General features: G+C 38.6%; 1 protein-coding gene across 1 annotated transcript in view; it reads left to right on the top strand.

The window, feature by feature from the left end:
- Positions 1-26,816, top strand: part of TMEM131L (transmembrane 131 like) — a 79,283-nt gene extending 52,467 nt beyond the window's left edge. Inside the window, 20 exon segments of the mRNA XM_050338007.1 lie at positions 89-206; positions 817-955; positions 1,938-2,047; positions 3,664-3,736; positions 5,705-5,847; positions 6,472-6,614; positions 6,938-7,124; positions 8,100-8,285; positions 9,820-9,969; positions 10,853-11,469; positions 13,864-14,018; positions 15,305-15,429; positions 16,942-17,099; positions 17,944-18,129; positions 19,226-19,304; positions 20,238-20,320; positions 21,608-21,728; positions 23,894-23,982; positions 24,790-24,932; positions 26,404-26,816. Of these exon segments, the coding sequence (XP_050193964.1) occupies positions 89-206; positions 817-955; positions 1,938-2,047; positions 3,664-3,736; positions 5,705-5,847; positions 6,472-6,614; positions 6,938-7,124; positions 8,100-8,285; positions 9,820-9,969; positions 10,853-11,469; positions 13,864-14,018; positions 15,305-15,429; positions 16,942-17,099; positions 17,944-18,129; positions 19,226-19,304; positions 20,238-20,320; positions 21,608-21,728; positions 23,894-23,982; positions 24,790-24,932; positions 26,404-26,682 (3,284 nt within the window). The 3' untranslated portion in view covers positions 26,683-26,816.
- Positions 26,817-27,928: the final 1,112 nt, after the last annotated feature.

Below are 27,928 nucleotides of genomic sequence, written 5' to 3'. Positions count from 1 at the left end.
CTTTGCAGATACCGATTACTTAGAAGTAGACTGATTGAAAGAGTAAATATTATCTCTGTAAAATACGAAAAATCTGTTATCCTTTTAGCAAATCTGCTTTGGCAGAAGAGTCTCTCTCTGGACCGTTCTGCCTGGGACCTGGATTCTGAGCTTGCAAGTGACCTTTACGAAAGATGGCAAAAAATAAGACGTGGGGAAGCCTGCAGGTCTGTACAGAAATCTGTTGAAGTTCTTAATTCAAGCCAGTACAGTGTTGTAAGAAAGAATATTTCTGTTCTGAAGTATTCTTAATTAGAAGAAAACATTTTGGACCTTCCTACACTTAGTTTAGTTGTCTTGAAGCACCTGGAGTTTCAGAGCACCCCAGAACACACCTAGCTTTCATTTCAAGACACTGCCAGCCATAAGTAAGCTTTTCAGATGCTTGAACTTCAGAATGTAAATAATGTTCTGACTGTAGTTAGCTCACCATGGCTACCTAGCATGAAAGCAGTCAAAGCATGTTTTACCAGATCATGTATGGAGTTGCATGACTCCTTCATCAACACGTTGCATTGCAGTCCTTTCAGGATTAGGGGTCTTTGAATGGCTTCCAGGGTACTTAGTCCTTGGTGTACATACACATAAGTTACACTGGTTCTCTGCTACTAGGGTACAGCTTTATGGGCTTTATTTTGTAAAGAGCATTTTCAAGGAAAGATAAAGCTGATGTAATTATAGATCTTGGTAAATCATCTTTTTTCTGTTTTCTTTGTTTGGAAGGAAAAAAAAAAAGAAAGAAACTAACAAAGTTTTCTGGTTTTGCCAATAAAGCAGGAGAAGTATTTTAGGATCACCTCACTTTATTCAGCAGAAGAAGCTTGAAGAGGAATCCTTTGCCTTTTTCTTGCCGCGATTGACTACAGAGCCCAGCCTTACGCTCAACTTCAGTGCCACAGCCGTTAAAAGTAGAATGGTGAGGATGGTTGTTATTACTGTGTTCTGAGTTATGTATGTTTATCTTGTTTAAATAACAAAATCTCTGGTTAATGTTTGGTGTTGCTTAGCATTTTCATACTGCTGGCAAATCAGTGTTTTGATCCAATTTAAGATGCTAGATTTATATCCTTTTGGCTCTTTGATAAGTTTTCTAGCTACCTAGTTGTAATATTTTAATAGAAGGAAAGGAGTAAAGCAGTGAAGGTCTTAACCAACAATTGTTTGTGGTTGCCAAAGCTTTCCTTGCATCATTGCGTAAGTTACATGCTTGTGGTACAATAATTGAACAAAGGACTAGGGATAGGGTGTGCTGTCATTAATGCATGTGGTGACAGGAAAGTCTTCCTCATGCCACTGCCTTCTGTACCAGAAGTGTGTAAAACATTTATATATCACTTGCAGAGCAATCTTCCAGCCACACTGACAATTAATATCTTTCTTGTTTGTCAGATTTAGGTCTCTACTAACCTACCCTCAGCCAGAACCAGTCATATGGAAATAGTTTTCATATGCACATTGTGAATTACCTTAATATTCCACGTGTCCAATTTAACTGTTAGTCATTACAGTAATGTGTATAACCTGCTAGCACTCAGACTTCTGTGAGAAAGGGTGGCACTTCACTAACTGCACTTTCTTCTGTGCAAGAGCTTTGTTCATATCTGCCTGCATAAATCAAACTCCAAATGAAAGGATTGTTGGGGGAACGGGGGCACTCTGTATTTTTGTACACACAGTTCTTTGGGCACTCTTAGCTGATTTTCCAAATTATGACATTGTGGTGACACGTCCTGCTATTCCATGCAGTCTTGTGCATGTATGATTATACTGCATTAAGACAGAAGCCAGATTGAAGTCCCTTGAAAGTGCCGATCATATTACCAGTGCTGAATTATTTTACCGTCCAGTTCTCAAATATGTAGTTTTTAACTTTTTCTTTTCCCCTCCAAACTATTTAGGTAAAATATTTCGTACTAAGAAACCCTTCATCCTTCCCAGTTACGTTGCAGCTTCTGCCTCTTTCTTACTACCCTGATCCCCAAGCTTCACTGAGTCTGCTGAACAAATGGTAATAACTATCTCAGGATACTGTTTTCCCTTTTAAAAGATCTATTTGCTATGCCTTATGACTGTTGCTTATTGGGTTTTTTAATTTTTCAGAGTGTCACTTAGGTGGGGACAATGTTCTGACCCATTTTGGAAGATATAGTCATGTTCAGAGCAGCTTCCTGTATGGTGCATGACTTTGTTATGTACCTCATCATTGATAAAATACAAATTGAGCATGTTTTAAGCAAATTTCTGTCTGCCAGATGTAGAGTTAGTCCTCTTTTAGGATCTGAGGCTTAGTGCAAGCTCCCTGGGTAGGTGAACAACCTACAGAATTGGGGATGTGCATCGCCCCACAGTGCCGGTTGATATCTGTTCACGGTCTGTAGATTGATCAGTGAGAAGAAAGTATCTGAACCATCCCACCAGGAAAAATTTTCATCTTAGCCTTTTCTCAGGTAATAACCACAGTGACTGAGGACACAGGAACCAGAAAGAAAAATTCAGGTCCAGAGTCAGGAACCACACCACAGATGTTTAGGGCCAGCTAAGTAAATGTTTCTGCGTTGTTTTGGACGTCCTGTTTTAGAGCTGAGATGATTTAATGAGAAATCTGGATTAGGGTTAGATGAGCAATAAAGGGGCACAGTGAGGTGAACTGAAATTCACTGAAATAAGCCCTGGCTGTCACACTTTGAGAAAATTATGTAGTTGGTAGGACTGCTTGGTTAGAGACAGGAGTATTTTACTCATGTGCTGAAGTGTAACTTGCGTATTTGGGGTCCAGATTCCTTTGTAATTGCTTCCTTAACCTCATTTCTTTACATAGGTATGTGTATGTGCATATATATATGTGTGTGTGTGTATATATATGCACATTAGTAACTACATCCGTTTGCATACTAAATGTGATTTCCACAGAGACTCTTTCTAGTAGGTTGAAGTTACATTTTCTCTGTGTTTTCACACTTTCATTTCTGAAGATCTTCTAGGTTTACCAGAAATCACTTGCATTAACTGGTTCTTTTTAAGCTAATGTCATAGACAGTTGTGACAAGTGACTTTTCAGTTCAGTGGCTGGAGGTCCATTAGTCCTCTATAATCTTAATTTTACCTGTTGGTTTTCTTATATCAGTTTTTAATAACTTCATGTCAAATGCTTATAATTTATGCTCAGATAAATAATCAACTATTTTAAGTGAATTTGATTTGCAAATTATGTGATAGAGAACATGAATTTGTCCCAAACAAATCATGAGTAGAAAGAGAGAGATTTGAGTAAATTAATGAGATTTAATGATTATTATTTCTTAACAGTTATGCAGGCAGAAAAAGCTTTGGGGTATTTTGATTTGTGTGGCTTAGAAGTATTTCTTGACTGTGAGCATTTACAGTGTTGTACACTGACATATCTAAAATGCCCAGCCATTTGTCTGTGTTCCAAATGTGTGGAATCCACGTAAAACTGATTTGTAGTGTATTCTGTTAAAATGCAGACCCATATTTCACATCTGCCAAAATGAAATTGTAAAAACAGTCTTTATTTAAGAATGGATGCCAACATTTAAAAATAAGTCAGTTCAGTTCTGACAGGCTGAGTTTTAAGTGCTTAACTTTTTGTTTTGGTTTATTTAGGTTCGGCATAAATGTGCAAGCTATTAATTTCACAACCACCGAATTCAGGCTAATGGATGAATGTTCTCACAGGGTAAGATGGCTACTTTTGGTAGAAGAAGTGTTTTCAAAACAGACTCAAAAACTACAGGGAGGGATTGCATGCGTGCTTGCACGTGTGTGTGTGTACATGTTGAGGAGGCCACCATTTGCCTTCTCTGTTGAGACTTAGCTTTTAGCTCCAGGTTGAACATGAAGTGTCAGGCTTTTGAGTCAGTGATGTCAGGAACTAGCTGATTATCTTTTCAGTAGAGGGAAATACTGTCCGGTAGTTCAGTGGAGGAGAAGGCTGGATTTCTACATTTCATCTTCGTGTCATTGCAACTCCCAGATTGAGGTTCGGAATGTCATGGTTCTCACTGGTTCCCATGGCCTACTTTTTACGTAAGTGTGGTAAAACTTGACCGTGTCACACCAGTGCTGAGCTTTAGTTAAACCCTGGGATGTTGTGTCATGGGTGACAAAAACAGAGAAGATGCTGTATCAGGGATGGCATATTGGCATATTCTGGTGACCAGAGTACCATCCAGAGTACACAGAGAATTTCTTCTTAGACTTCTGGTTTGTGCAAAAGCCCGTAATTCATGTATTTTCCTTGCTATTTGGGCATGCTCTAGACTCATCTTTAATGTCCTGTGTTTCTGCACATAAATTTAAGACCTTAATGAAATTTTTGTACCTTATAAAAAGAAAAGAGTATATTTGCTGCACTAATCAAAGCTGACCTTTCCTTTTTGGCAACAGTTGTAAGAGTTGTTGTAAAAGAGAGGAGACAGCAGTTCATAAACCCTTGCCTGTAGGCACACTCGGAAAAAGAGAAGGTAGTATGTGGATAGGACTGAGTTTCGACACCATACTCTTGACCAAATGGAAAAATAGTGGTACATCTTTGCATCAGTGTGTACAACACATGCTTTTCTTTGGATTTGAAGAGCTGTGGGGAACATTTATGATTAGATAGGTATTCAGCACATATAAGATGAATCTTGGCTTGTTAAACAAATTACTAGTTCTTAATATTAAAATTTTTGAATTTGTCATAATTTTCCTAGTCACTTTATGTGTAATGAATTGTTAGGCTCACATTTGAGTGCATGCATATCTTTTTAGGGTGTGACATGGTGAAGTTTGCAAATGTCGTATGTGTCTTGCTTTTAATAAATACTACCTGTTAAATGCAAGTTCTGAAAGTTTTTGTATGTTATTTTACATAAAGTAGACATAAGAATAAAAACACTGTGAACTGGAAAAGATCAGAAAAGCTATTAATAAAACAGGCATAAATGAAAAACAACCAAGCAAGAGCCTGTTTTGGAAGGTTTATGGTTGCTTTGACTGCTATAGGTATCTGATCACCCCTTTCTAAGAGGAGACCCCCAGTTTTGGAAGAGCAAGTTTGAGGGCTATTTTCATTTCTATAATGGCAGAAAGAATAAGCAACAGTATCAAAAACAAACAAACCAAAAATTTACATTATTTCCAGACTAAGTGAACTTCTAGTAGTTCTGGTTTTCAATTAATACAGTAGGGAATTCACTTTGGCTTCTTTCCAGCGACTCAAATGATCAGCGTATTTGCCAACAGCCCCTTTCTCACTTAAATCAAGTTGTAAGTCATACGCTGAGGGTATAATGGTTGCCACATTTCCTTGTGCAATCAGTACACTGTCAGTTCTTGTGCTGTGAAGTGTTTCAGGATTCTTTGAGTATGAAAGACACTATATAATTTCTTTTCCATCTGAGCAAATAAAAACTGTTTTAAAAAAAATGAAGTAATACATTCCTCATCATAAGTGCAGTAATATGAACTTTTGCTCAAATAAACAACCTTATCTGATGTTTTATGTTGTCAAAATGAAAGACTTTTGTATAACAAGTTAGCAGTTTCTGCACCTTGCCAAAAATATCTTATGTGGTGCTAAGTAATGATACAGTGCTTTCTTTATTGACATCTTTAAACACACATGTTTTCCATGAATAAGAAGTGCATTTTTGTTTAACAGAATGCACATCAAGAGGATCTCATCAGCAAGAAATGCAGTTCTGAGCTGCTTTTGTTAAGTTTACAGCCACTGGAAACCAGAAAAGTTGGTGTAATTTTTACACCACTTGACTACAAAAGAGTAACTTCCCTTATTTTAATCAGGTAAGCTAAGCTTCAGTTTTAAGTCAGAAACAACTCGATGTAAACATTAATTTACAAAATCGCTGGGTATGGACAAATGCTCAACATTTGAAAGCCAGAATACCTCCAATTTTATAAAAACCGCTTAAAGTGTGTTTGTGCCTTATGTCTCAGTCATTAGAAAATACAGTCTTATTTTCTTGATATGTGGTCATTGGGTTATAAAGTGTATATGAATATACCAAGGTAATTTTGAGTTAAGAGAAAAACACATTGCATGGCTGTGCTTCTTTCAGCTTGAATCCATAACGATAGAATTTATATATCCAGGGGGTCTTATGTGCAGCCAAACATTGGTTATCTTTGTAGGAAAAGAGTTTGTGGAAGAAGGAACCATTTTTACTAGATGGCACAATTATCCAGTGGCAGTGGTTACAAAACTTGTTCCTTCACTGTGTGAAATTCATTAGTGACTGGTTCTGGAGTGATCCCATCTCTATTTACGGAAAAACTGACCAGGTTTGACCACTGACTCTGTTACTGAAACACTGTTGTTTTGGTTTGGCACGTAGGCAGCAAAGCTGTGATTTTGCAAACTTAATTTGAGTTTTAGTGACCGATTGCTTGATTTTTATGTTATGGCAGAAACAACTTAACTGTTCTGGATGTGGTCAGTGTGGAAGGCTTTGGAGCCAAAGAATTGCTTAAAGTGGGGGGAAGACTACCTGGTGCAGGAGGATCTCTTCGATTCAAGGTGCCAGAAGCTACGCTAATGGACTGCAGACGACGTGAGTAAGAAGACACAGGTCTCTAGTTTTGTAGCTAGTTGCATTACTCTGTAGTGGTACTGATAGGGTACATTAATGTTAAGTAAACAGAATGTTAAAAGCTGAACAGCTTGTCATGAGGGGTGTAGATTCTGATTTTACAAAACACTGACTGAGAATGGTTAAAAGTTCTAGAAATACACTACTGCAAAACAGTCTATGTTAAATGTTGGTAACTTCTGTATTTTTTATTAGATTATAAATAAAAATAGCAATTTACTTATAAATGTAAGAAAATAATTTTTATGCACTGTTAAATGATTGCTCTCTTTTTTTCCTTTAAGAACTGAAAGACAGCAAACAAATTTTATCCATTACGAAGAACTTCAAAGTAGAGAATATTGGGCCTCTTCCGATAACGATTTCATCAATGAAAATCAATGGTTACAGTTGCCAAGGATATGGATTTGAAGTGTTAGACTGTCAGGAATTTTTCCTGGCCCAGAACTCATCACGAGAGATCAGCATTGTGTAAGCACTAACAAATTTGCTGACAAAATAACTTTAGTGGAAATTTGAAATAATTAATTTCAGTAACAAATACTCCAGTAACATACTGACACACAAACTTTTGAATATGAATTTCAAAAGCCTTTCCCTAAGGGTAATACCAACAAATGGATAATACAATAATGTCTCTTTATAGGACTCATAATTTTTTAAAAAGCAGCATACAAACTTTTATCAGTGCATTATGAAGTAATAAATTAAAGCAAAAGAGTTGCCACAATTCTTAATTTGATTCTTATTCTCTAACGTGTTCTAAGCCTGACCACAATCTAGTCATATTTTCCAGACTTTGAACATAGTCTAAAACTGATCCTTTTTAAAATCCTCTTGAGTGAAAAACTTGACTTAAGCATAAGAAGAGTTAATATTACTGTATTAAAGTAACTGTGGTTTCCTATACAGCAATATCATCTCTACTGATTAAAAAGGCAAGTCATACTTTCTAGCAATACCCATGGCAGTCAAATAGAGCAATAATGTGGGTCAGGGAAGTAGAGGAAGGCAAATCAGATGTTTTCTTCTGCTTCTCCTATCTTTCCAGCTTTGTACCCTAGTACCTGGCCCATTCATAATGCTGCCTGTATGCTTGACAACTGTGCTTTTGTTAAAGAGTGCTTCAGTTAATCTGAACTGTTCATGTGCACCTCCTTGAGAAAAGTAAAACGAGTCACAGTAATGAGAGTATTGTGAAGTCACAAGAAAACCACGTATATACCAATTGAAGATGACCTAAAAGTCTTAACCTCTGTTAGGTGCTAATGCCATGTGCATAGTTTAAGCAGATACTGGACATTTATTTCATTGCCCTTTTTTTTTTTCCCCCATATTGTTAAATCAGGAATTATTTTGTATTTTTCGTATGAGTGTGACTTCAGAAAATTAAATTCAGCCCAAAAATGGAAAATTAACACCAGTTCTGTCTGCTTTTCCTTATAGATTCACTCCTGACTTTACATCTTCATGGGTAATTCGTGAGCTTACACTGGTGACTGCTGCTGATTTGGAGTTCCACTTCACACTGAACGTGACTCTTCCTCACCATCTGTTACCGCTATGTGCAGATGTGGTGCCAGGCCCCAGCTGGGAAGAGTCTTTCTGGAGGCTCACTGTCCTCTTTGTAAGGTAATGCTGTCAGAGCCCTTGCACCAGTTTGAAAAGGGACCAGTCAGGGAAAGATCAGCAAGCACTTTTGCTTTGTGTTAGATTTTTTGTGATGGTAGGGCCTTAAATCTCAACTGCATCTGCCTCCTAAGAGTCCTGCCAGCTGGCTGTGACAGCTTAGGTGCTATAACAGTAGCTGGTGATGGAGTTGGCAAGCATTTCTTACTGGTCCTCCATGTAAGGCTGCAATGAAAAAGGGCTAGGATACCCCCATGGGAATTCTCAGGATGCTAGAAGACTTACTCCCACCACAGCAGAGACACACATGTAACATCTTAGTATCTGAACGTTATAAGTACAGTTGAGTGGGCTTGTAGATTGTCTTTAGGAATTCCTGGAAAATTACCATGAATTTTATTTATAGTTTCAGACAACTACTTGAGGACCTGCTGCTTCTTCTGCTTCTTTTCTCCTTTCACATGTCAAAAAGTATTTGTGTTTATGGTTAGTTTTTGGTAGGCACACTGCAAAACAGGCTATCCCAGAAGGAGGGTGGGTCTCGTGTTAGCTGACTCTTTGCTGGCATATGCTAAACTGCTTTGAGGGAGACTATACCTTTGTGAAACAATGAAGGGTTCTGCTTCTACACATAACTGCTTTTTTTGTCTTCGTTTACTGACCTTTCACACTGTGTAGTGTGAACTGAATGCTGTGTTGGGCACAGGTGATGCTCAGTGCTTTCATCACACCAACCCTGAATTCCTACAAGAAACAGTGACTGTGAATGTCACAATGGTAACATACTTGTGCTGGTGCATACCTGAGATCCTGATGCACTGTGGTGCACACACAGTGTTTTGACACTGAAAACAGAGCACAAATGAAGGAATAGCAGCAACCACATTGCATGGTCCTAGATGCAACACAAAGGGACTGCAGGGATCTGAAAAATCAGGAATTTCTCAGTCTGTTTTCCTGCTAACAAAATTTATACTGCATGACTGAGAAGGTGGTTTGATGAATTACAAGGATTTTTGTTCTGATCCATTTATTTTTGGTGCAATTAATACACCATGTATAAAGAGGATATTTTGCAACTTCATTTTTAGTTCAGAAATACGGCAGCATTTGTAGCTCATTTTATACCAGCATTTTCTCTAGGAAAAGAAAGAGAGTATTAAATAAATATCAAAAAACGACATGACTATCATGAATGAAGGCACTGGTATCATGCTATGATATATAGTCATTGACTTGCAGTGAGACTTCTAAATTATTTCTAAATCAAGGACTAGCTTTTTTAGAAGGAACTTTTTCACTGTTAGTTTTTTTAAAGCTCATGACTGAGTTATTTTATAGAGCTAATAACTAGTAAGGCCTATAAGGAAAAACTATTGCAACTATTACTTTTTAACACTATGTTGAGTGTTCTTGTCTGTCTTTTTACTTAGAATTTACTAGCAGAATATTTGAAAAGTGCATCGTGTTAGAAGCTTTTTAACTCTTTCACTGAATATTTCTGGAAGTTGTAGACATCTGTTGTTCTCTTTGGCAGTTTGTCCCTGCTCGGAGTGATTCTGATAGCCTTCCAGCAAGCCCAGTATATTCTAGCAGAATTCATGAAATCAAGACAGAGGCCAAATCCTAATTCTTCACCACAGCAGAACAGCAACTCTGTCGACGTAATCAGCTCTGATTCCTACAAGTAAAAATACTTTTTTTCCTTCTTTTATACCTTGGAGTGATGCTTTCTGTCTGTTTGTATTGTGATATTGCTGTGGGCTGGTTTAGAGGAGACGGTCTTCCAAGCAACCTCTTTTCTGAGAACTTTCAGTGTTATGGTGTATTTTTATCTCCACACAAATGAAATTGAAGAACTCAGGGGTTTATTAATTTTGTATATTGCCAGTGAGCCCCTGGTGGTCTAGTGGTAAAGGCGCCGTGCTATCACCGCGGAGACCCGGGTTCGATTCCCGGTCAGGGCCACTCCCGGGCAGGTGGGGCTCGTTAGCCCTTAAAGGCAACCCACCTACGTCCTAAGGACCTCACTGCCACCGTCCAAGCTCGCTTGGCCCTGGCAGATGAACCTTAGGATTAAAGGGTGGGCTCAGTTCCGCGCACACTGTGTCTCACCTAAAAAATCCAATGCGCAGGCTGGAAGGTGTAAGACCTTCCCTGGATCTTCGCTTGCGAAGACTGGCCATTATTATTATATATTGCCAGTAGTACATAGGGGAAAATTGTGGGATGAAAGTAAAGGATACACCATGTGATACACACTATGTGTGTATCCTTTCCATGGCAACCATGGAAAGAATGGAAAATACATTGATGATTCTCAAATCTGACCCTTGAGTGGTCAGTTACACTGAAGCATGTAAGTGTGTTTGAAGTCTAAGCACAAACTTAGTCTTGCTCAACTCCCACTGAATTGGAATGAGCTTAGATATATGATAAAGTGAAGACTTAATGCAATTTTGTGACTTGAGAATATGCCCCCCTTTCTTTTCTTACAAAAATATCTCATAAAGCAATTCATGTTAACTTTGTAAAGAAAAATAATCCCAAATAACTTATTTCTTCTCCAGGGGAAGTTGCAAGACATTTATGGATTCCTATAGTTCCTCAGATAAAGGTAAAGGGAAGGGCTTCCTGTCTGTTGGCACTTCTTCCAGCCGAAGTCAGAGTGCAGCAAAGAGAAGTCCTGCGACCTACAGCCACTCTCAAAAGAAACACAAATGTTCGGTTTACTACAGTAAACAGAAACCAAACACAGCAGCTGGCAGTGCCATTGCAGCTGCTGATGAGAAACAGAATCAGATTGCAGAGAACCAGATCTCAGCACCAAAAGAGGACATTTGCACTGATATTGTCAGTGAGAACTGGGTAACTCTGAAATACGCAAATGGCATAAACGTTAACAAGAATTTAACTCTTCCAGAAGACTTTCTGGGTAAAGAAGAAAGTACACTGAAAAATACAGTTCTCATTAAAAATACTTCTTCAGAGTGTGATCTGAAGGAAGATCTTCAAACATGTATGTTTCCTAAGGAAACTAACCTTAAAACTTCAGAAAATCTAGCTGAGCTCAAAGAACAGGAGTTCTGTCCTGTGAAGATGTCCAAGAAGCTACCTGAAAGTCACTTGTGCAGAAATTCACCTCAACAACAGCCGGAACTGCAGGAAATTTCTAGGAAAATTAGTGGTAATTTTTTTTCAAATTCTATTGGTCTGAATTAGTAGGTGAAATCTTTTGAGGAGTTCACTGTGATCAGGATTTTGTCTTTTGTGTGGGACAAGGAGATGTGATACTTCTGATGCGTTCTTTGTGATTTATCTGTTTACACTCGTAAGGAAGTAGCTTGCATTGAAAGTTGTTTCGTAAGTCATAAATTTGCTTGGTTTACAGATTTCAATCTTGTGCTGTAGCATTTTAAAAATTAAAGTAACTGATATCATAGATCTGCTTATAAGACACAAATTGCCCTTGTCAGATGTTTAGAAGCATCCCAGCTTGCAATTTTCAAGTCCACTGACAATATGGTGCTTGATACTTAGTCACCAAGCAAGAACGTTCAGAACTGGATATGCAGAACTCCTTTGATGAAACTACCTAAAATAACAAAAAAACTGACGTCAGAATGTGATGAACTTACATTTTGTAGGAATATGCAGATCAGTATTTCTCTTTATAGTTGCATAGCTGTATTTTTTGTCTTGTTTTTCGTTTTTTAAAATTGTGAAAATAAGCTGCCTGAGAAGTCTTATCACTTAACTTCACTCTTAAAATTCAAAATTTTAAGAGCAGCAAAAGAACACCTGGGAGAAATCAAGAGCAGGGTAGGAGAATGTATCCTCTGGAAACTTGGCTTTACTGAGGCACTCGGCAAAGTAGCTGAATGCCGAAAACTGTCATTTGCTGTAGCTGTGACAGAGTTTATTTAGTGAGTGAGCCATCACAGAAGGATTTCAGGCCCTGCTGTCGTGTGTAGTTGTTACCACGGGCCCGTTGCTTCCCATTGTGTCATCATCTGTGAGATACAGCGGGTACAAGTATGCAGTCTCAGGTGGAGGCAGGAGAGTTTCACTCATATGTACAAAGTACTTTGACCTTGTGCTCCTAAACTGCAGTGTTGTTTATTCTTTGCTTTGAATTAGGAGATCAGATGGGGGGAGGGAGAGGGGGGATGTGGGCGACAGTAATTATGTCTTAACTGTATTTGTGTGTACAGGAAAGTAGCTTTGAGTACGGGCTCTGGAAATCATGGTTATACATAAACCAGTTGGCAGATACTTTCATTGACAAAACTTCCACCTTGAGAGAAGGTTTTTAGGAGTTCTGACACAGTTGACAGTCACTTGTATTCAGTGGTAAAGCACTAAAGGTAACGTCCCTTGTTGTCTATTAGCAGTTGTGGTTTTCTGTCCTGTCGCGGATGTGAGTTTTTCAAGTTGTTTCGAGATGTTTCAAGGACTAAATAAGTCTAAAAAGTACCATGTTGCAGTGTTTGTATCTTCATTGTAGTTACAGACATGGTTTTGTGCAGAGAGTCTTCAAGACCTCGGGTACTTCCAGGTTTGTATGCTGGAGGTCAACAGAGAGTTCTTTAGAGTTCTGTCAGCCTCCCTTGCCTGATGTTTCATTCATAAGCACTCCTTTTGCAGTCATCATGGCTGCCTGCTCCAGAGGGGAGAGTGTGTCTGACTCTGAGCTAGGATGTTGTAGTTGGTTGGTAGGAAACAGTAAAAATGTTTGGGTGTACCTTTCCCATTTGAGAAGACCAGTTCAGTTCAGTAAGTGATGACATTTCTCATGCGAAGCAGCCAAGAGTCTTGGTAGCACATCCCTGTATTCTAGGTATCTGAGATACCTGGAAGTGATCAGAGGTGAAGTTAATGCTGTCCTGTCCAGCACTGGCAGGGCCCAGGCGAGGACTGTGACTCAACTGGACAACTTAGCTAATTTTTCAGGCAGGCTTCCTCTTGAGTCTTTGACCTTTTGGACTTTTTTACACCAAAATAATCTTTCTCCCTCACAAAGCTCTCAAGAAAAGGAACTTTTAATGTGGAACCCATCCTAAAAAAGGATGATTTCCCTTTGTCTTCATAGTGAATGCAGAGGGCACTTCAAAGGCATAAAGCACCAAGTAAAGGCTGTCTTTAGTTTGATTTACCCATTCTTGTAAAGTCTTCTCCCTACTCAGCTTGCAGGGGTTTTTTTGTTGTTGTTGTTGTGTTTTTAAGCCCAATATGCTCTAGCTTCAGATTCTACCTTAGAGATTCATGTCAGAGACCCAAATAGCTCAAATTTAGATAAAATGAGTGGGAATTGTGTAATTTATTCATGTGCTAGGAATGGTGTGCTCATGAACGTGAACCAGCCAGCACCACACCAACCACAAAGCTACTTTTGGCAACTGCTCTAAGAATTTTTACACAGCATTAGCTTTTGATTTTGAAATTTTCAGTGTCATCAGCCTAGAGATTAGTATCCTAGTGTTTTGGAAAACAACACAAGTCTGTTTGTAAAGAAAGGTAGTGGTTATGATTAGGAGCCCATTCTCTTCCCAAGCAAACTGTTTTCACTGTTTAATTGTAGGGAATAGCCAGCAAGTGCCTCTCAGGAGTGAAGCAGAAAGTTGCGAGACTTTAAAAAGGCAGGTCAACCTAAAACCTTCCACAGAGAAAAAGATTAATAAGGGACCTAAGGAAGAGCCTCCATGCTGCGCAAAAGAGGAGATTACTTGTTCTGAGGTTTGTATTGTGATCTTTCTGCTTTTCAAATTTAAAATTATCTTTTTATTGTTTATTTATATATGTGTACACATATGGGTATGTATGTGCATGTAGGGGCTATTACATACAGTCACAGATCTGAAACACTGTAAATCAGATGACTGAGGAAGTAAGCAGATGTGCTGTCCCACATCCATTGTGTATTAATGCTGCTGTATAGAATGATGAACAGTTTGTGTAAAAATTAAAACAGCTCTTATATTGTGATATTGGCCATATCAGAGCCAGAGATTGTTACTGTCAGAGCAGCCCGAGCGTAGTGGAATCTAAAACCAGCTGTCAACCACTCTAATGATGTGGGAATGTTCTCTGGAGGGGAGGTGGGCATATTGGCCTTCAGTTGCAGACCTGATCTCCAAATACAGGGCTTTGCATCAGAAATTTGCATTTGAGAATACAGCAGGCAGAAGCCCCTTAACAGATCATTCTTCAGCTCTGGTTTCTGAGCATGATAAACACATCGGACTGTACCTTTGTTGCAGGCAGCATAAAACACTAAAAGAAAACATAAAACACTAAAAGAACTTCATTAAATGCAATAATTTGGATTATGTTTGTATTCTGTCTACTGGATAGGAATGCCATGGCAAAAAAGTGTAAGGAGGAATTGCTAACCATGTTTGGGGATTATGTCAGAAAAGAAAAGGTCTAGTCTTGTTTTGGGATCTGTTGTTACAAGCTTCTTTCCGTGTGTGGGTGATGGTGCTCAGTTTGTTTCTTGCATTTTTTGAAATGACTATTATTTTTTGGGAACTTACTCCATAATTTCCTTAGTTGTAATTCAAATGAATGCCTTCCCCTACCCCCCCAGCTGCTGAGGAAAGGGAGGATTTATTGCTGCTGAACTTGCACACAAACTGATCATAAATCTGGCAGATGTTTTTTGTTTTTAGCACATTGGGAATTTTATTGACTGCTTTACTTTTTCTCCCTCCATTTTTTTATTTCCCTGGAAGTCAGAGCTAGATGTTGTGAAGGGGAAAATGCTAAGTTTGGGAATTCAGAAATTTTTCTTGTCATCTGTTTCTGTCTTGATGGACAGAGTCTTGGAAAGGCTGGTCAGATTGATGGTGGTGGAAAGAAGATGTGCTGTGGAAAGGCACTAAATCATGAAGTAACTATGCATTTGGGTCGGGTCATTTTGTCCAAAGAAATTCAGCTAGAAAAATCCAATGAAGTTCATTGACTGAGTTAAATTCATTTTATAATGTACATATTGTCTCGGCTCATATTTTTACCTTTAGCAAGAAGACGCATATAGGAAGAAGAAACCTCAGGAGAAAAAGGAAGGAAATGTACCAAATATGAATTGGAATAGAAATAGAACATCTAGAAAAAATAAGAAGAAGAACGTTAATATATCTACAAGGTATGTATTGCTTCACCAAATCATGAAGAAATCCAGAGTTGCTGTAATGTTTCCACAGGTTTTGAAAAGTACATTGGGCAGGATTGATTTATCTATATAAATAAACACACTTCAATCATGGCCTGAGCCTTTAAGAATGTGCAGTACTAAGTATCACCAGCAAAAAAAAAAAAATTTCCACTTGTAAATCTGTATGTATATAGATGCACTCCATTCTGCATAGCAGTGGTAGCTCTCTGTTATAGTCTGGAATGTGCTGTCTCTGAAGTTTGAATGGTTAGCTTTCTTTCCACTGTGTATTATGTGGAGAAATTCCAGTTGTGTATTCCCTTCAGTGAAAAAAAGAAAATAAAATTGTTGAAATGATTCCATCTTCAGGAGAATCATCTGCTATATTAAGTAACTGGGGAATGTTGTCTTCTAGTAATTTTGGAAGAGAAATATGTAGAAAGGAGACAGTGGCTTGCATTTTTGCCATAATGATTAAAAAGACTAGAGCAGCACTGGGCTCTAAAGAAATGGAGAGCACACTGGAAAGTTACTTTTTTCCCCCGCTGAGGATTGTTTAAATGCATTTTTAAGTCAGTTGTAAATCACTTTTAAATATTGTTTTAATATATTTTAAATTTAAGTTATTTGAATTGTTAAAAAATACTATTTACAAACTGCTGCTAGAATAGAAACACTTCTGAGGAGAAAATCGTCCTCCTTCCCCTCCCCCAGCACTTTGAATTAAGGTCACAATCCTACAAAGCCTTCACAGACTTAATTTTTATTGCAAACAGTCCTATTGAGGTCAGTGGATTTAACAAGCAGACTGTAAATCTGAAAGGGCTGTTATAACTCATTATGCACAAATTACTATTCATTGTGTGGGAAGTCAGCACATGTGTAAATCTTTGCTGGATGCACACCTTTATAAGTAGAATGGATAAAATACCAGAAGTGAAATACTCAAGTTGAGTGTCTGTTCCTTGAATCAATTCAGCCATTGCTACTTTATGAGTTAAGATGGAACCATTCCCTTTCTACAGAAATTTGACACCTGGCTTTTATTCATTTTCTCTTAATACTCTATGATTGCAATGTTGGATGCAGATACTTCAGTTTTACTAGCAAAAACTTAGGATCGCTTCAGATTATGATTTTACTCTAGTTATAATTATGCCACTGAAATGAACACAGGGCACTTTTTTCCACATATCTAGATCTTCGTACAGCACTAGACTGTGCTTATTCCTGTAACATCTGATTGCAAGTGCATTAGAGAACAGAGTTAAACATACACGTCGTTTTGCCTCTCCTCCTGAAAAGTAGTCATCTGTGTAGTGGGTTATTGCATTTTGAGAAAGGTTTTTTAGGTTTCTGTGAAGTTGGGGAGTAAGACTCCCAAACCTTTTCCTTCTCCTGCATCCTGCCTCGATAGCTGTGTGAGTTGAAGTGTTTAATGCCTAAAAAGGAAAAATGCAGATGTAAAATGCAAACATATTTCTTCGGGTGTGGTTGTATTAGGGTCCCTGAGCAGAGCGAGTTGAAGCATATGTGCAGTGAATTTGAAAGACCAGATCTGAGAGCGAATATTGGAATAAGAGCCTGGTGTCCTCAGAGTAACGGGGAAAATTGTAAAGCAGACCAAAAAGCTGGGAGCTTGTCTATACAAGGAGAAACAGGTATGCAGTCTTAATTGTCTTGAAAGGGGAAAGAAACACAATATGGATTCTGTGGCATGAGAGCTGTGTTCCTTTCTTGAGAGACCTGTGCTTTTCTGTCTTTTGAACCCTGATGCTAAGATGACAGTGCCTGAAATAATACCCACTCACTTCTGATGGACTCTGCATGCTTTCTCCATGGAGTTGGTTGGTGGTGCAAATCAGAAAATGAGTCAGTTTGAAGCCATAATTCATCAGTTCTTGGTGTAGGACTGACAGTCTTCTTGTGTGTTCAAGTGAAAGCTGGTATTATCTGAAGCAACTGTATTGCGAAGGCCAGTTTTAGAATGGGCGGGTCATTTTTTAAAAACTCCACTAGCTTGGGTACCTGCTTTTCCTGCCTTTCTGTCAGGATTTTAATAATCTGTTTTCTCTGACTTCTGGGAAGAGGAGAGATCTGAAGAAAGATATCAATGTCTATAGAACAGTTGTTTGCCTCTCTGATGAGATAATAAAGGAGAATCTATCACTTATGAATTCATTACTTGTAATATTTTGTCAGTGCTCTTAGTATGCATGATCCTACAGGCAGGATATGTTTCACGTTTGAAATACTAACTATATATTTCAGAGGACAGTATGTGCTTCCTCTTTCTTTGCCTGTAGCTGCGCTTTATCCTCACTTGCATTCATTTTACTGGGATATTTTACTGGGACATTGTGTCAGACATAAGCCCCTTGTGGTAGGGGTTGGTATATTTACTGAGGCTATCAGTAAATTGAGAGAATCCATGTAAATTCAAAGGCTTTCTTAAATGTTGTGTTGGTTTCGTGTTTGACCTTTTTTTTCCCCCAACTTCTTTAGAAAGCTTTTATCAGCGGTCCAAAAAGAAGTGTTTGGAGAAGTTTTGTTCTGATTCAAGCTCTGACTGTGGAAGTTCTTCAGGAAGTGTTCGTGCCAGTCGTGGGAGCTGGGGTAGCTGGAGCAGTACCAGCAGTTCAGACGGAGATAAAAAGCCAATGATTACTGCCAGGCATTTTCTTCCATCCAGTAAGTTTTGCGAATAGTCCGTCTTCACTGTGGCGGGCAAAGTTTTAACCTTCCTTCTGAATGGAAAGGGCTACCGCAGCATGGGGCAGGTAACCTGCCTTTTATAGGACACCTCTCAGAAACACAGGGAGAGATTTAAATAACTTTGTACTTGACAAGAAGTACCACAAGTTTTGTGGAAATAAAGATGACCTGTCAGGCTCCAGAGAAAGCATCAGGCTCCTCACTGGAGGGAGGAATCTGAATTTGTTTTCATGGAAAGATGGGAGAACTGAGAGTCACTAGCCAAAGCAATTTCTGCCTTTGAATTTATGTTTCATCATATTATTATTTTTAAAATGTTATAACTATTTAAGAAATACACAAATGAAAAATGTGTGAAGGCAGTTCAGATCTGGGGATGCGGGGATAGATGGTTTTGGATAGATATATTCGAGGCATAAGTAGCCAGGAGACCTGCAGCAGTTGACTAGTATGAGAAGTGGGAGCTGTGGTTCATTACTGCAGTTTTTGAATGCCTAAATATCATTAAAATAGTTGAAAGTGTAAACCTTGTCACTTCTATAATTATCCAGATTGATGTGGCACTAGAAGTAAATTTTAAAATGTAGAAGTGACACAAGCAAACCCAGCTTTGAGTACATGAAAAAATATGGTTTGAATGATTTACAAACATGCAGGAACTTACATATGTATTTGTGTATGTATAAAACTTTACATTACTAAATGATAGGACATGATCGATCTGAACCTGCAATCTAAAAGATAATGAATTGTGTGTATATGAATTTTCTGTTTGTTCAAATTATAATGCCCCCTTTATAAAAAAAAGGAAAATAAGTAATTACAAATTCAAAATCAATTTGATAGTAATAGGGAACCTCTCCATTAAGAGTATGGTAATCACACCTGACTCATAAAATACATTTTAAACCAACATGGATGTAGGTAGCATGCTTTGAATTAATGCACTTAGTGATAATTGAGTCTGAGAGAAAACTCAACACCGTTGATGAATCTATTTGTGTGTATGTATATTCTGTGCATACTTCTTTTTTTTAGGACCTTTGATTTTCACAGTCATTCTTTTCTTTAGGAGAGAATATTTCACAAAATGATTTTCCATCTGAAACTCCTATCACTTTAAATCTGTCTCATAACATCTGCAATACCAGGTAAAAAATTTAAATCTACACCTGTAAGACATTAAAGAAACACCACCAACTTGAAATCTTGTCTCAGTTTGGTAAATTATACCTACCTGTTGTCATTTTTTATGATCATCTGATTGTACTTACTAATTGGAAGAAGAATCTTCTTCAGTATATGAAAAGCAATTTACTACATTTCCACTCAGTTATATTAAAGTATATATTTGAAAAAAGGTGGGAGTGAGGCTTTCAAGTTGATGCTATTCTTTTAATGGGAATAATGTTCTCCTAGGATATACAGCATGAAAATTGATTCCTCCCTCCCCCACATTCCTTTCTACCTCTTTACTGTATTAGAGATAGTATCTGCAATTTCTGTGAGTCCTCATTTCACTTCTCATTCTTCACTCTGTATTTTCACTAGGAGAAATCATTTAATCCTTTTCCTTTGGGATTCTGGTGCTTGAAAATATTTCCTTTCCATTCATTTTTACTAGTTTCTTTGATGGCTTTTTATGAATATCAAATTGATGCTAGTGTGTGTCTATGTGTCTTTTTGGACATAAAAGTAAATTTGCCTGGAAGTTGTTGCAGCTTTATGAGGTTCTACTGATCTTCATGAACTATAACCTGTTTTCCAGTTTTAAAGAAGAGCTGTTGAATTAATTTCCGATAGGTTGATACTGGATAATAAAAGTGGGGTAATTAAGGTGTATTAATTTTATTAATTTTGCATGTGTGATAAGTAACTGGCTTTTAATTGAAAAAAAAAAACGTAAAAAATTGCACCGTGATAATTCAAAAATAAGAATAATAAGGACAGTGGGAAGGCAGCAGCAATCATGATGTTCATTAGAGTATTTTTTACATCTCTGCATATTTCGTTTGAAATACTTTGGATCATGAACCATAACTGTGTCTAGGTTTAAGAAAATAAATTTTCTTTTCATTCAGCAGAGACATGAACAGCATCCCCCAATATCCTGAAACCTTATGTCCCAATTTCACTGACATACCTGCAGATCCTGACAAAAATAAAGGTCAGTATTAAAACCTGGTTTTTGCACATTTTGTCAAGCAGTTTCATTGATATTGCTAATACCATTTGTGTACACCAACTTGATAGATATGTTGTTACAAGAACTTCTAGACAACTTAAGTGCAAAGTTAGCAAATGAAGGCTTATAACCTTGATAATTTTTACTTATAACCTTGACAATTTTTGCTGCATCTTCTCTGTGCGAAGACTGCATTTAGCTTTCAACTCATGTTCTATGTATTCTTTATTTTTTCCATCCTCTTGCTTTGCACAGATTTATGTCCGAAAGCAATGCAGTTGGGAGAGCAAGAGCGTTAGCTGCTGTGTTAAAGTCAAGCTCAAACATGACTCAAATCAAACGTGACCATTTTTCTCTCTAAATTTCCACAGCTGGGACTTGCTTTCTTTTAAAGCAATGAGTGAGATTGAATTGAACTGTTAAAAAACTCCTGAGTTTTCATTGTTTGTATCTCAAAGGGAAGTAATACTAGCTTCTTTCATAAAAGCATCATGCTACATGGTGGAGTTTAAAAGCTGGTTAGGACACATGGTTCTTTAAGCAGCAGCACTGCCTACCCATGGCTGTCTCTTCTGCTCTAGGTTTCACCTGTGTCTGATAGGGTACAAATGCTGATTAAACTTTTTCCATGGTAGCATTATTAATATGTGTCACATGAAATAATGAGATAGAGCCAATTTTGCAACCATTTTCTCATGGAAATTGCTGATTTGGATTTTTTCCTTTCTCCATCTGCCAGCTCTCACAGAGTTGATGGGAACCAGGTATCTGTGGGCAGTCAGGGCATTCAGTCCATAAAGAGCAGCACAATGAATATCTGCCCTAGGGGCAGTAGTGAGTTTCAAAAATTGTTTGGTCATGAATGGCTCCAGTCTATTAAAAATTTGACTCTGTTCCCACTGTGTTTGTGTGGTTGGACTTCAGAGTTGCTTACTGATTGATGTGTAGGGGTAAGGAGGCCAGTGGGGATCACATGCCTGCTGTCTGTCCTGCTGTGTGGAAGGGTGCCACCTTCCTCTGTAGGAATTTCTTGCCATTTTGTTGAATTCCAGTTTCTCAGTTTAGGTTTTTATATATAATCTTTTTAAAAAATAGACATTTTGAGATTTGAAGGTGGACATTTATTTAAAAAAAAAAAAGTTAGTAACTCTGGATTTTTTCTCTAGCATACAGTCCTTATTGTGGATCTGAGAATAAAGTGTCATTGTGACAGACTTTGCAGAGTTTCCTTCCTGTTGGTCTGCGTTTCATTCCCCTTTGCATTTTTAGGTCTTTACCCAACAGGAGACTTGTGGCCTGCCCAGCCAGTCTGCATGACAAACAGTTTAAACTACAACCTTGAGAATAATATACCGTGCATGATCCAGGAAACCCCCTCTGTCCACAACAGGCAAGTTACATTTTATGTAAAAAGTATGGGTAATGCTTTGTTCAGGTTTCTGTGATGCTGAGGACTGTAGTTGACTTATATTTGTAAGGCAGATGATAGTTAAATTCTTGCTGCTGCTTCAATCTTAGTTCTAGTTGTTAATGCTCTTATGTTAGTGCATCATGATTAATTTTACTAAGACAAATTCACTGCTGTTCCTGTTCATATATAGATATTCTAGAACTTCTTTGAAGTTTAATTAGTTACATTTTGGAGAACTATTAATTCTTTTCACTTCTTTTGCATGATCAGGCAGAGGGCCTGGCTTTTAAATTTATCCTCTTGCTAAAAACATAGCCTCTGTGTATCACAGTGTGTATTATGTAGTGTATACTTGTGTTTAATGGCATGAGCAGACATCATTATAAAAAGACAAGTATTCCATTCTGAAGGTGTTTAGGCATACAAGTGGGTATATTTCAGGCTCTGTGTATATTTCAGTTGATCTTCCTCTAGTAACGAACTTGATTCATTCTTCTATTTTACATTACTCACATGGCAAATTTTACTAATGAAAGATGCACCACAAACTAGAGGAATGCAGAAAAATCCACCACATAACAGTGAAATACGGCCAGTTCCTCAAGTCGTATCCTGTCATCTGAAATGACAGGAGAAGGACCTGGGGGGTCCTGGTGGACAGCAGGCTGTCCATGAGCCAGCAGTGTGCCCTTGTGGCCAAGAAGGCCACTGGTATCCTGGGATGTAATAGAAAGAGCATTGCCAGCAGGTCAAGGGAGGTGATCCCACCCCTCTACTCAGCCCTGGTGAGGCCATACATACGGAGTGCTGTACAAGAGAGACATGGAACTCCTTGAGCAGGTCCAGCAGAGACCTACTAAGTTGGTTGAGGGAGTGGAGCATCTTTTACAACAAAAGGCTGTTCAGCTTCAAGAAGAGGCAACTGAAAGGGAACCTCATCAATGTCTCTATAAGTATCGGAAGGGAGGGTGTCAAGAGGATGAAACCAGGCTCTTCTTGGTGGTGCCAAGCAATAGAACAAGAGGCAATGGGCAGAAACATGAAGGATCACGAGGAAGAATTTCTTTACTGTGTGTGTGACCATGCACTGGAACAGATTGCACAGAAGTTGTGGAGTCTCCCTTGCTGAGGATATTCAAAAACTATCTGGATGCAATTCTGTGCAATGTGTTCTAGGATGACCCTCGCTGAGCAGGGAGGTTGGACCAGGTGACCTCACTATGGCCACCTGACTCATTTTGTTTTAGAGTGGTAATCCTGAAATCCCCAAGTGATGGTTTGGGATCCCAACTAGACTGCGAACCTCAATTCTGTCATGTCAACAGACTGCAGTCCTGTTGACTGGGAGCAATGGCCAGTGGTCTGTCCGACTATTAATTCAGATGAAATAAATGGGGATTGCTGGCAGATTCCATATTATGCGACTTTGCATGTCATTATGTATTGATATTTAGTAGTGGTAGCTCATGATAGCTTCTTGGCAGAATAGTAAAACCGAACTAGTGCAGCTTCACATTAAACCTTTTATATGCCGCCTTTGTCCAGACTGGATCCAGATTTGGACTGCTTCAGCCTTTCTGCATTAGCAGGGTTTGTTTTACTGCTGACATGTCTTCAGGAACTACTTTGGAAAAATCTTCTCGAAATTTTGAAATTATTTTCACTAAAAGAAGTATAATCCCTACAAATTAATGGGTAGTTTAGAAAACATATTGTTTAACAGGACTTTAGTACACGTTGTGAGGAAAATAGAAATCTCGATTTTAATTGCTGTTCTCAAGCACTCGAATGCTTGGGAATATGTTAAGTTTTCTTCTGCCTCAAATTACACTATCCATGATTGTGGGAAAGAAGTACAACTTTGTTTTTACAAAGGAAGAAGTTGAACTCAGTTAGGCATAGGACTTGGGTAGCTCCATTACAAGTTGTTCATTCTCCCAAATGAGAAAGAACTCAGTGAGAGAATCTCTGTGATTATGTAGTGGCGCAGAGTAGATACTGGCAAAATTGACAAATGGAATGTGAAAAGCCTCGTAATCAGTTTCAGGCATTTTGCATCCAACAGCTTTACATTAAATAAATATTTCTAAATAATTTTCAGAAGTTCTGCAGATTGTTTCTGACAGATTTTTTTCTTGGGACAGCTTCATCGACTGGAATGCAGCTTGTGACAGCCAGTTTTCCAACATGTATTGTCCACTAGAGATGAATGAATATGGTGCTTTCCCAGAAGGTAAGATGAAATAAAGCTTATGGATTATCACAGAGCATGTTTATTTTCCTCTCACTTTTTATAAAACAACAGGCTGAGCTTGTCTGTACACATCTGGGCATTCATTGCTTAAGTGGGCTTTACGTTTTCCAGCTGACTGAGTGCTCTGTAGAAATAAACAATGTGAGCATGTGGTGGATGAGAAAACTGGTCTTCGTATGGAGTTATTAAGCCTGAAAAGGCGGTATGCAGGATTCTCAGAGGGAATAGAGGGAAATGCTTGTGACTACAGTATTACACAAATCTTTTTGCACAATTTTCTTTGTTTCCCCTCTGGCAGGCTTCTGCCTTCCAGTGTGTGAAACACAAGGCCTCTTGTGACCAATTACCTTCCCAGACTAGAGTTTCTTGGCTTGGGGAGCACACTGGCAGCAATCTAGAATTCTTTAGCATTACCTATCTAATTAAAGGTCGGACTACAGTATCACAGGCACCAGGGTGTTCCCTAGGGTGCTTAGAGCTGAGACATGTTGGCAGTGAGGCCTGGATAGGCTCTACCATGCGTGTTCTGTGGCTAATAAAGACTCTTTATCCCGTCCTTCTGATAACAATTTGTTAGTGGCTCCCTAATACAGAGTGGTAGTCCTGTTGACAGAAATTGCTAGGCTTCGCTGCTGTGCTACCCTGAAGGTGCCTGAAGTCACTGAAGGATTAGGTCGGTTCCAACCTGGCTCAGTCTTGACAAGATTCAACGTTCCTCCACAGAAATGTTAGTAGTGTTTATGTTGCAAAAGCCTTAATTTGTCTTTCTGTTTTTATAAACTGCAGAAAACATGAACTACCCCAGTGGCTTCCCAGGTACTGCAGCAGTGCAGAATACAGCCTTCATTGACCAGAACTGTCCCTCAACCTGGAATGCTCCTCCCAGCTTGCCACCTGCCTGGGAGCCCGCCAGTTATGTCAACTCCACAGTGAGTGTTGTCACGTGCTTCTTCAAGCCTTCCTAGTGCATTTCTGTCTTTTCCCTACCTGTTGCTTGCACAGTCTTCATTAATCTTTTAAGTAGCCTGATGTATGTATTTAATGCTGGCATTGGTAGCCTGGCTTTTTCCCAGCTGTTCGTCAAGGATATTACTGACCTTGTCTGTAAAATTTTAAGACAGATCTTTTTTTCTGAAAATTGACTAAAATCATCCTACATACGGAAAGACATCTTGGACTTCTGTAGTCTACTGAGACTTTTTTCTATCAAAATCAGTTTTTCCAGTTGAGGGTAAAACACAAAAATGGTTGACAGCAAAACCCAAAAGATTTGGAAATTGTAGAGCTGAATGGACAGCTGCTCTCAGTGACTTTGATGGGTGTTTTTTTGCTAGGAAATCCAAGTGATTTAGGCTGGATTTGTGCAGCTTTCTGAATGCTGGCTTTGACCTGTTTTACTCCATACTAGCCATGTTTATGTCATCCCATAGTGCAATGTAGTGACTTCAGTTCAAGGTGGTCTTTACTTGTAACCACCTTCTCTTCTGCTCATATTTCAAGATCCTCTATCTTAGGATTTTGATTTTTTTTTCAGTTACAGTAGGTTTATTTTGAATAAGACTAACCAAATAGACTAAGAAGTATTTTTAACTGTAAAAGTGAAAATTCTTTCATGTTAAAAAGTGGCAAAACTGGTAGAAGAGTTTTGCCTAAAACAAACATAGCTTTATTTCATATTTTATTCAGGAATGCCAGGAAACAGAGAAGGTAGAGATTGGAAAATACATTAGATAATTCAGTTCATTTCCCTGGTGAGCTTTTCTCCACAATACATTTCAGTGTTTCATTCAGTTTTAAAAGTCCCAAGACTTCCATGACCTTCACTGAGAGACTTCCTTGCAGACTAACACATCTTGCCCTCCAGGAGGTTCTTTATAAGCTTTCAAAATTTTCTAACTGAATTCCCTAGCTCCCAATTATAGTCTCCCTTTCATACTGAATATCCCTTTCTGCTCCCTGTGTGCGTGGTCTCTCTGTACTGACATATACTTGAACCTTTTTTTGTCATTTCTAGGCATCCTTCTCTTTTAATTTTAACTCTCAAAACATGTATGGTGTTCTTCATGTGCCTGCCATTTCTCCCTTATTTTCCTTTACAGCCTGACCAGAACTGAATACTGGTTACAGTATTCTTGTTATAGTAATATCTATGCCGTGCAGGGAGGAGCTCACATGGCTTCATTCAGTGAAGGTCCTTAACACACATAAACACACACACACACACACTGCTGCTGTAATATTTTCTGCAGCCATATTTCTTTGTAAACTCCTGTGCAATTTTCTACTGTGTGTTTCTCAAGTTTTCTGCAGAAGTGCTGCTTCCTCCCATTTAGTACTACGTTTTCTTTGGCAAATGGTCCATTTTGCAGTTTCCCATGATTGTTTTATCTTGCTCTACAGCCCTACCTCTCAAGCACCCGAAGCTTGTCTCCAATGTCTGGACTTTTTGGTTCCATCTGGGCACCTCAAAGTGATGTTTATGAAAGCTGCTGCCCTGTCAGTGCCACGACTCAACATTCAACCCACGTGGAGAACCAGGCAGTTATGTGTAAGCAGGAATACTATCCGAGGTTTAACCCTTTCCGTGCCTACATGAACTTGGACATATGGACTACAGCAGCCAATCGAAATGCAAATTTCCCTCTTTCGAGGGACTCGGGTTATTGTGGAAACGTGTGAAAGGAATTTGATTTAAAAATGTGAATAAAGATGCTTGCAATTTTGATTACTAGAGTAAGCTGGTTGCTGAATAGATTACAATGTTGGTGAATATTTTGGCACTTTTATATTGAAAATAAATTTTTTTTACTGAAGTCTGAGCATTCAGTGCATTTTAAAAAGCACAGCATATTCAGGACACTTACTGTCAGGTGAAGGCTATAAATTTAAAATTGATTTTTTTTTTCATGGATAAGGACAGTATTAGTCCTTAAAAGTATCCATGAACCTGTACTGCAAATGTTTCTTCTGAAGTTTGCTTTCTGTGGTATAAACTAGGAGTGGTTTAGCATTTTTAGGTAGAAACTTCCAAGCATAAGTAATCATATCTGTATAGTAGCACTGGGGACTTTCCTATTGATGCAGATCAGAGGATTTCCAAATGGTGCCACTTCCAGTGCTGACATAGTTGTTTGTGGGTGTAAACTTGTGGCAGTAGAAAAAAGGCTGAATTGTGGCTTGTTTATCTGGCTTCAAAATGCAGGCTGTCACTTGGATGATGTTATGCTTGTGCAGTGTGGGTGAGTGGGCATTTCTTCCAGGAACTTTTCTTGTGACTCCTGGCATTTTGTGTTTATATTTTTAGCCTTCATGTTGCAATAGTATTTTCAGTGCATTTAATTGCACTTGTTTAAAATTCCAAAGCTTGAACTGAAACAAATGTTTCTTTGAGAGCAGAATTCACACCACTCTCCAAAACAGAATGGCATTGTGTTGGCTCATATCAGATGACTGAATCTCTATAGTAAGAAAGGCAACTGAGGAAGTGCTGCCACCAGTGCCAGGTCTAAATCTATCGTGCAAGCTGTCTCTGCTTACCCTTCCTGTAGAGCCTTTTCCTCTGACATGGGCAGAGTGTGCCTGGGCGTCAAAAAGAAGGGAAGGCATCCCTTAGATTCAGAGATGTCCTTGGCACAAGGGGACTTCTTAAGCTTGACGAGAGAGTGAAGGCAGATCCAGTAGTAGCCTTGTACAGCTGCTTAAAGAAGAGCCACAGAGATGGCAGATCCAAATCCTGTGGGTACAGGCATTATGGCAAGTGGCAGCAGTCACAGGTTGCCACATGGGAAGTTCAGGTTGAACATGAGGAATAATGACTTCCCTTGGAGGTGGTGCTACAGGAGAACAGGTTGCCCCAAGGGGTGGACAAATCTCTGCTTGATGTTCGTGATGTGGCTGAATGAAGCCACGGGTGACTTGCTGTAGT

The sequence above is a fragment of the Myiozetetes cayanensis genome, unplaced genomic scaffold (genome assembly GCF_022539395.1).
Source record: "Myiozetetes cayanensis isolate MyiCay16 unplaced genomic scaffold, myiCay2020 scf7, whole genome shotgun sequence".
In the NCBI taxonomy this organism is placed as follows: Eukaryota; Metazoa; Chordata; class Aves; order Passeriformes; family Tyrannidae; genus Myiozetetes; species Myiozetetes cayanensis.
The sequence above is the reverse complement of the archived record's forward strand: the minus strand, read 5'-3'. Positions and strand labels throughout refer to the sequence as shown.